This window comes from Pelmatolapia mariae, linkage group LG3_W (genome assembly GCF_036321145.2).
Source record: "Pelmatolapia mariae isolate MD_Pm_ZW linkage group LG3_W, Pm_UMD_F_2, whole genome shotgun sequence".
Lineage (NCBI taxonomy): Eukaryota > Metazoa > Chordata > Actinopteri > Cichliformes > Cichlidae > Pelmatolapia > Pelmatolapia mariae.
The window spans coordinates 79083232-79092488 of record NC_086229.1 but is presented as its reverse complement, the minus strand read 5'-3'; the positions used below and the strand labels follow the sequence as shown (position 1 = coordinate 79092488).

General features: G+C 37.3%; 1 protein-coding gene across 1 annotated transcript; it reads right to left on the bottom strand.

The window, feature by feature from the left end:
- Nucleotides 1–3931: 3931 nt before the first annotated feature.
- Nucleotides 3932–8305, bottom strand: LOC134618960 (macrophage mannose receptor 1-like). The gene is made up of 5 exons (XM_063464614.1): nucleotides 8271–8305; nucleotides 7611–7651; nucleotides 6815–7183; nucleotides 5632–5988; nucleotides 3932–4318 (listed from the first exon to the last, which is right to left on the bottom strand). The coding sequence occupies exons 2-5, from the start codon at nucleotides 7642–7644 to the stop codon at nucleotides 3972–3974; spliced, it is 1107 nt and encodes a 368-aa protein (XP_063320684.1). The 5' UTR covers nucleotides 7645–7651; nucleotides 8271–8305; the 3' UTR covers nucleotides 3932–3971.
- Between the last annotated feature and the right edge of the window lie 952 nt (nucleotides 8306–9257).

Below are 9257 nucleotides of genomic sequence, written 5' to 3'. Positions count from 1 at the left end.
AGCTGACCTATGAGTGGAAATACTTTTCATTAAATGAATGAATTAAGGATAAAAACCATTAGAGGTTCATAATAAACTGACAATACATGTAATGAAGGTGGAAATATGAGACAGTAAAAGGATAAAAGAGAATCTATTTTTAGTGTTTTTGCTTTATATAATGAAATAAAGACTAAGCTATCTAAAAATGACAGAAATACAGACTGCCCATTTGCAGTGCCTCAGGTACACATCTTGAACAAGGTGCAGTATATGAAAGGGAAAAAATACAGTGTAACTTGTGCATTAAATATTTCCAGTTTGATTCGTATTAAATGTATGGTAACGTTCTCACGATGGTGAGAATGTAATGTATTAAACCATGTACTCATCGACGTAACTTTGTGCTGAACATTGGGGGGGTCAAGATCTCTGTCCAAGTAAATAAATACATCCGGGTAAATTCCCAGATGATTAAACATGCAAATATTTTGCTGTTAATAACTGAAATGAGTAAAGAAAATCAACAGCCTATTTATGCAAGATAATTCATAATTTTATTGGGGGGTTATATTGGTTGGGTCTGATTATTGGGGTGGGGGGATCATAACCCCCCTAACCGCCCTGGAAATTATGCCCCTGCATGTACTCACATAAGCACAGGAGCTGTATGCTGTGCATGCTGCTCTCTCAGACTGTTACTGGAGGAAATACAGTGCTGTTAAAAAGTGTTTTCTCCTTGCCTGATTTCTTAGTTTTTTGCATATTTGTTACATGTTTCAGATCATCAACTAAATGTTAATATTAGACAAAGATAACCTGATTTTTAAAATTATGGTTTCATCTATAAAGGGAGGAGGTTATCTAACAGTGTCCTACAGTGTTTTGTTAGCATCAAGGGTGTCATAAAGTTTGTTGTTTCTCTTATTTAATGTAACTCCAGCGCTATCAGCACTTTGTCAGTCATTTTATTTAAAAAAAAACAAAAAAAAAACATGCCTCTTTCTGTTTGCGGTTAAAAAAAACAGTAAAAGCCATTTGAGTGTTCAGGTGTGCAGACAGTAGAGGGAGGCAAAGCCAAGTGAAAAACTTCTCAGGGGTTTTACTTCAGGGGTGTGACGTGACTTATCAGCAAGGATAAAAACTCTTCCTGCACTCTTTAACGAGACAAACTGGACCGCATGAAAACACAGTGTACTGACTAACTCCTTCCATAGTTAAAGACTAATAAAACTGTATTACATGTGTAGTTAAATATTTACTAATAGCTGACAATGACACATGTTGGAGAATTTATTTTAACAACCATTCCTTTAGCAATAGAAGCAATAAAACACAATGAAAACAGCTCAATACACATAAAACTTTATTATTGGCAAGGTATACATAAAATGATTGAAAGTAAAAGTATCATCAGTGTTATGTAGCCTGGTCTCAAATATCTATTTTAGACCCTACAGGTTAAAAGGATATAAATATTGTCATGTAAATACTTTATTGTAAATATTTCATATATGTGTTTAAAAAACAAAAAAAGAGTTCAAATGCATAAAAAACGTGTTTAAAATTACAATAAATAGAAGTCAATCATAATTTAAGTGTTAATGGAGTTAAAAGTTATAAGTAAACCAAAGGTTTGTTATCAAATGTGAAACAAGAAAAAAAAACTTTGTATTTGCTGCAAGTTGTTTACAAGTTCATTTTGGGTTGTCAATCTTGTAATTTCTTTTATCCCATTCATTGAGGTAAACCTATGGTCCAATCAGATTGGAAGGCGCGATCTAAGCGAGGTGGAAGGAAAAAACTAACTAAGCTAGTGAGAGTCGGCAGCTGCACATTACTGGAGGTTGTGTACCAGAGCTAACGGGAGAATAGTCAAAACAATAGCCGTGGATGCAGAGTCTACGTTCCTGTTATGGACTGTTTTACCCTGTGATGAGTGAGTACTGAATGTAGAGTTAGTATTGAGCTTAAACGGAATGTAGAAGTACTTAAAATGTATGATGTTAATCGCGAGTTAGCATGTTAGCATTTTAGAGCCAGTAATAGCTATGTATGCTGAGTATGTAAGCTACAGATTACTCTATGGTAGGGCTGCTCGATTATGGCAAAAATGGTAATCACGATTATTTTCACTGAAATTGAGATCTCGATTATTTGACGATATTTATTTAACAATAACAATGTATTGAATAATGGCTTTAAAGATGTCAAAAAATAATATAAAATAGTGTGCAAATACTGATAACAGTGCAAATGTTTGCAATATAAAAAATAAATGAAAAATGTAAACATCTATGTTTAGTGAACTTCAAAATACTGCATAATACTGGTTGTTCACTGTGTTAATTGAGCAGTGGTCTTTGGCGAGGAAAACGTTACCGCGTTTGTTATCTCCTTGTGTCTCTGGGAGCTGGTGGGATATTTAGTCGCGTTGTACAGGGTAGCGTGAATGGAAGTCTGTGAGGATGATGTTGTGACGCTTGTTCGAAACGCAGAGGGGTGCGCTCGATTTGCCACACGGAGCAGCGGGAGAGGAGGAGCTAATAATCGGCTCAGTCATTTTTAATGATCGTTGAAAGCCCAGATCGTAATCACGATTAAAATTCGATTAATTGAGCAGCCCTACTCTATGGAACTAAATAGTAATTTCTAATGCACAGTGGACCGAGAGGAATTCTCTGGACCCTTCTGTTGTGGATAGGATTTCCGTGGGTTTGTCCCAGTGTACTCAGCAGCCTGGGTATGCCGCTAATTCCAACCACGTTGCCGAGTGGAGGCCGCATGGTCAAAAACCGAGCCTGCCCCTCAGCTTGCCCTCGCACTTAGTCCAAAGGATTTGTGAGTAGATCTGAGCACGTGCGTTTTGTTTTCTGCTTGTTTAACAAGTGAAGCGGCCATTTGTGTGTTTTCTGGCCCAACGAGCCCGAGCAACAACCAGGCCTGCAACGGTTTGAGTAAATGAGCTCACAAAGGTTACAAATTTGAACTGAACTTAAAGGGGAGTATTTTGGATAAATGTGTTTCTACAACATTGACTGTGAGTTGTGAAGAGAAAACATCCAATTGAATTGTAAGGAAACAATTCAGAACTTGGAATATTGTATTATTTTTATTTAAATCATACTTTATTTTGACTAAATTTTACATTTTGAATTTAAAGTTTTGTGTTGTGTCATAATTATTATTTACAGAGTTTATAAGTGATAACGGTTATTAAAAGGTAAAAAAGAGGTTTACCATGTTAGATAAATTCATTATTCTTAGTGAAGATTAAACAGAACTCATATCATTTTCACTAAGTGGAGGCACCGCCAATATTAAAACTTCTAAGTACAAAGGTTAAAACTGGTTAGTTATTGTTTCTCCTGTTTACCAGTAAAATTAAGTAACGTACCCAGGGCCCCGCTCATAGTTCTATCACCACCTTAACCCAAGGTTAATCCAGAGCTACTTGAGTTGGATGCTACAGTTATATGGATCAATATTACTGCTGTAGATGGTTAAGACTGAGGTTTACTTTAAACACATGATTATAATATGGCTATGAGGAACACTTATCTCTAAAAAGCGACTTTTAATCATCATACAAACACACTTGGATATAACTTAAATTAAACAGCAGGTTAAGCATTTATCATAGATGTTAATCATGTTGGTTGAAACTGGACATGATGTCAGTTCCTCCTCTCTGCTTTCATTGCTAATATGCTAACACCACATGCTGTGATTTTCTATGTAAATAACACACACAAGACCCTAAAACAAAAACTGTAATCACCCTTTTCATATAGCTTTTGTAATCTTGGATACAGTCTCTCTTTCTTCTCCCTTAATCCATATTTTGGTTCTTAATATAAAACATAGAGGTGACTCGCTGCAATATTACTATTGTTTTTTCATCTTTCTACATTCAGTGCTTGATAAAATCATAAAAGCAAATTATTTCTGCTGCAATAATTAACCTGCAGTGAGTCAGAGAGGTTTAAAGCTTATTGTTTAGAACAAATAAAATTATATTTCTCATGTTCTCTTTGACTGACCCACTGATACTGTCCTCCTCTTTCCATAGCTGCACACCTATGACACTCATCAATCTTTCCTTTATCAGCCCAGTTCTCGTAGCAGACTCGTTTGTCACTGATCCAGAACCACAGATATATCACGCAGGCGTAGCGCAGTCCCACCCATACGTAGGGACTGCTGGCATTCTTGGCTCTCCTCTCAACCTCTCTCTGTTGGTGAGGGTTAGTGATGGAGACCAGGTCAGTGTGGTGCAGTCTGCAGTAATCCAAGGCTTCCTCCCAGGTCTTGTTTTCATTGATCAGAATCAATTTATCTGTCAGAAACCATCAAACTTCAGTTAAGTCTGGTTAACAGCAGCTTATGTTCCACTTTACCTTGAATACAGACAGTACACAATAAAACATTGTAGTTTTTCACTTCCTTTAGTTGTATACTTAATTAGTTTAAGTGTGTACAGTGCATTTGGAAAGCATTCCCAGTTCCACATTTTGTCCTGTTACAGTCTTATTCCAAAATAGATTAAATTGCTTGTTCACTTCAAAGTTCTGCACACAATACCCCAAAATGAAAAAGTGGGGGAAAAAGATTGTTGAAATTCCTGCAAATCAAAACCAAAAATATGGCATGTACAGTATGTAAGTATTTACACTTTGTTGAAGCATCTTTGTCAACACTTGAAGCTTCAAGCCTTCCTGAGTATGATGCTACAAGCTTGGCATATCTATTTTAGGGCAGTTTCTCCCATTCATCTTTGCACAACCTCTGAAGCTCCATCAGGTTGGATGGTCCACAGCCATTTTCAGATCTCTCCAGAGAATCAGGTTCAAATTTTGGCTCTTGCTGGTCACTTGAGGACCTTCACAGTGGTCCTGCAGCCATTTGTTTTTTATCTTGGCCGTGTGCTTGGGGGCTTGTCCCGTATAAAATGAACCTAATGTGAATCTAATGTCCGGTGCACTCTGGAGCAGCTTATCATCAAGGATGTCTCTGTACATTGCATTCATCTTTCCCTCGACTCTGACTTGTCTCCCGGTCACTGCTGCTGATAAACATCCCCAGACCATGATGCTGCCACCACCATGCTTCACTGTTGGGATGGTATTGGTCAGGTGATGAGTGGTACCTGGTTTCCGACATGATGCTTGGCATTCAGAGTTAAGACTTCAATCTTTGTTTCATCAGACTAGAGAATTTTATTTCTCATGGTCTGAGCATCCTTCAGGTGCATTTTGGTAAACTGAGGAGTGGCTTCAGTCTGCTCATTCTACTAAACAGGCCTGATTGTTGGAGGGCTTCAAAAATGATTGTCCTTCTGGAAGATTCTCCTCTCTCCACAGAGCAATGCTGGAGCTCCGTCAGAGTGACCATCAACTGCTTGATTAAGGCTTTTCTACCTCAAACTCTCTAATTGATGAGGGGCCAGCTCTAGGAAAGTCCTGGTGGTTTCAAACTTCTTCCATTTACAGAACCCTGTGCTTATTGGGACCTTCAATGCTACAGAAATGTTTCTGTGCCTCAACACAAGCCTGTCTCAGAGCTCTACAGACAATTCCTTGGATCTTCTAAGTCTAGTGATGCTCCTATTACAGAGAAAAATAAATCAGATTAATCTTAGTAAAAACTCACCATCATAACAGAAGAAAGGATTTTTGTTGTTGCATTCATCAGAGCTCCATTTTCCTGATGTGTTTAACAGAGTCACAGCACATTTCTTGTTGTTTTGTCCGTCATAAAATGTTTCCATATTCCAGTGCCTGAAAGAGAAATTACTTCCATCTGACCACCTCCAGGTGTCTCTGAACAGGCCAATCCACACATTCATCGGAGAGCCCTGAGACTGCTTCAGGATCTTAAATTCTTCCCCATCCGCCTGATCGAGTCCACTGGCCAGGTCAGTGTAGTGATCTCTGCAGTAGTTCTGAGCCTTTTTCCAGGTCTTGGGGTCTTTAATCAAATGGATCGATTTACCGTCTCTCTTCTTTCCTGTTAAGGAGAAACATCAAAACAAAACAAAATGTCCATCACCACAAACATTTTGAAGAAATACACAAAGACATAATTTGTATGATTCCTCAAACATGCTTTTTCTCAATTTCACTTTCAGTTCAGTTATATTATCAAATCAGACTATTATCCACATATTCTCTGTGATACACTCTGTGGTGGCCTCTGCCATCTTTTACGGTGTGGTCTGCTGGGGCGGCAGCATCTCTGCCGGGGACAGGAAGAGACTGAACAGGCTGATTCGAAGGGCCAGCTCTGTTGCCCTCTGGACCCAGTGGAGGTGGTGAGTGACAGGAGAATGGTGGCTAAGCTGTCATCCCTGTTGGACAACATCTCCCACCCCATGCAGGAGACTCTGACAGCACTGAGCAGCTCCTTCAGTGGTAGGCTGTGGCACCCACGGTGTGGGACGGAGAGATTTCGCAGGTCTTTCCTCCCCACTGCTGTCAGACTCCACAACAAAGACTGTAACTGATCAAACACACACATCCAAACATGTGCAATAATACTAAGTGCAATAATCTTTTCTGGCATCGTTGTATTTTTGCTCAGTTGTATATAGCATTTGTATTCTATTTTTATCTTATTGTATATTTTATTCTATTTTATTCTGCTGTATATAGTATTTTATTTTATTCTATTCTGTACAGTTGTGTACTGTATTTATTCTTATTGTATTCTAATTTTTGCTTCATAACTTTTGCACTGTCCACTTCCTGTTGTGACAAAACAAATTTCCCACGTGTGGGACTAATAAAGGTTATCTTATCTTATCTTATCTTATCTTATCTTATCTTATTCTCACCATCGTAGCAGATGAACCACATCATTTTGTCACAACTGACATGTGTCCAGTTTCCTCTTGTCTTCACACAGTTCTCATTTTGATCACCTGGTTCAGAAGGTCCCCATCTGGTTTCAAGTTCATTGTATTTCACCCCTGGCAGAGACCAATGCCACATCCTGTTTTCTTCTCCTGGGTTGCTGAACAGTCCAATCCAGGCTTTACCTTCATACTCTGTGGATTCACGCAGTCTCTCCATGTCTGCCATGTCAAACACGCTGGCCAGGTCTGTATAATTCTCTCTGCAGTATTTCTGTGCTTCTTCCCAGGTTTTGTTTTCTCTAATAAAGTGGTACTCATACAGGTAACAGGTGGAGAAGAAACACTGCCCTAAAAGGAGTAAAATATTAGCAATAATGCTGCATTATCAAATCAAACTCACTGGTTTACAGATAAACAGTCTATAACACAAGTGTGGCTCTGAGCTCAGTGATCTTGTCAATGAGAGAAAGACAAATGTGTGCAGATAAAACAAAGACATGAAAATCAAATGGAAAAACAAAGATAATACAGAAGAAGACAAGACATTACAAAAAACACAAGGTAAGTTTGTAGGAATCAACAAAATACACACCAGGTAGAGAAATATCATCTCTATAGGGAAACTCAATCAGGAGAGAATAAAATAAAATACATCATCAAAAAGGAACATAATGGAAATATCAACAGGAAAGAATTACAGCAATAAATAAAATAAAATATATTAAGAAATGAATAAAACAGAACTGAAGACGCTGTGGGGAGATTTTCCACTTACCCATCAGAATCAGCAGAAAGAGACTCCACTGCATCTTTAATCTGCCGGATTAAATAAATATTTCATTTGATAATGAAAACATGTTTCATTTCATAGATGGTCTGGTTATAATCATCTTTATAATCTGGGTGTACAGACTGGAATTTCATTTGGACCCAAATGCAGACACGAGCAGGCAGCCAGAGTTTAACAGGAAGTGAACCGTTTATTCAACTGATGGCAACAAAAGAACAAACGCAGCAAACATCCAAAGGGTGAAAATGTAAATTGTAAATGTTTTACATCACTCATGTATACATCAAAACATAGAATTAGGCTTTGTCACTGTTACTGCTGTTGTAAAATACTCCATGCTGTACTAATACAGAGGTGTCTTATTGTTGAGATCAGGAGCTGCCAGATTTCTTTTCTCTGGTAGTCTGCATGCATGAAAGAGTCTCTGCTTAACATAACTGATATTATATTAAGGCTGATTCTTCGGTTTAAAGGTGCTTTTCTTTTAAATCCAGTCTGCTGCACATCTTAGAAATTGATTTTGAAAATATATAAATATATATAAACATAAACAAACACAAGCATGAAAGAAATAAAGAGCACTAAACACAGCAGCTCTGTCTGCACACCCCAAAACATGTAATGAATTACAGATTTCAAACTTACATCTGGTTAGTCGTTCGGCCCTTCGTCTAATTTGGCTTCTTTCCTCGAAGTGTTCAAGTAAATACTGAAGTAAAAGCAAACACAGAGAGCTCATTATGCAAAGATTGGGATTTAAATATTAAAATACTGCTGCTGCTTTCAGAAAGATCAAGACGAGGGAGTTTTTTACACGTATGAAAGCGGTATTCTGTTGCGTGTTATTTATTTTAGAGCAGACAGGAAACAGGAAAATAGCTTTTTGCTCAATAATTGTAAGACTGTATAATTTTATTGTTGTCTCTTGTTTTTGAACTGACTTCTCATCATATACTTTCACCAATGAAAAATCTGATGATGGTTTAGATCGTTTACATGCAGAAACATTAGAAATGATGTAAATATGTATATTATTATTGTGAGCTTGTTCTTTACCTGAGTGTTTTATCTTGATCTCACTTTACAGTTTTCTTACTTTTGCATGTAAACACTGAAACACTGCTGATAAAATAAGACCAGAATCTGTGGATAATTTGCTTTTTATTACTTATTTTTCATTTTAAATGACTTTTGTTATTATTGGATGTCGTCACTTACAGTCTAATGTCTCTGACCTTTCCCACATGTTGGAGAATATGACTGTTTTTCAATAACTATCATTAAGAGATTATCTTAATTTTCACATGAACACATTTTTCACTGTACATGTAAAGTTATAAATCCTCCCAGTGTGGATCATATTTACATTTTTAATGCAAATTGCTCTGAAATGATTACAAGACAAACATGTGAGCAAATGAGCCATAAGCTCAGAAAACTTCCCACGAACTCCAGTCGTCTGCAAAATGACCTCACATGTTTTTTTAAATGTGATCACGAGCATTTTTGTATAATTTCATCTTGTTCTTTAATAATACTTGTTAAGCAGGTTGTAACCTATCTATGGGAGCTATGCCTTAAACATCTCTGTCAGCTGACATATGAGTGGAAATACTTTTCATTAAATGAATG

Bases quoted from the DNA above. Each gene is read 5' to 3' on its own strand.
- LOC134618960 (XM_063464614.1), bottom strand. From the start codon at position 7,644: ATGCAGTGGAGTCTCTTTCTGCTGATTCTGATGG. The intron at 7,184-7,610 runs GTAAGTGGAAAA...TACTCCTTTTAG, and splicing joins CTTTCTGCTGATTCTGATGG to GGCAGTGTTTCTTCTCCACC. The intron at 4,319-5,631 runs GTGAGTTTTTAC...GGTTTCTGACAG, and splicing joins TCCTTTCTTCTGTTATGATG to ATAAATTGATTCTGATCAAT.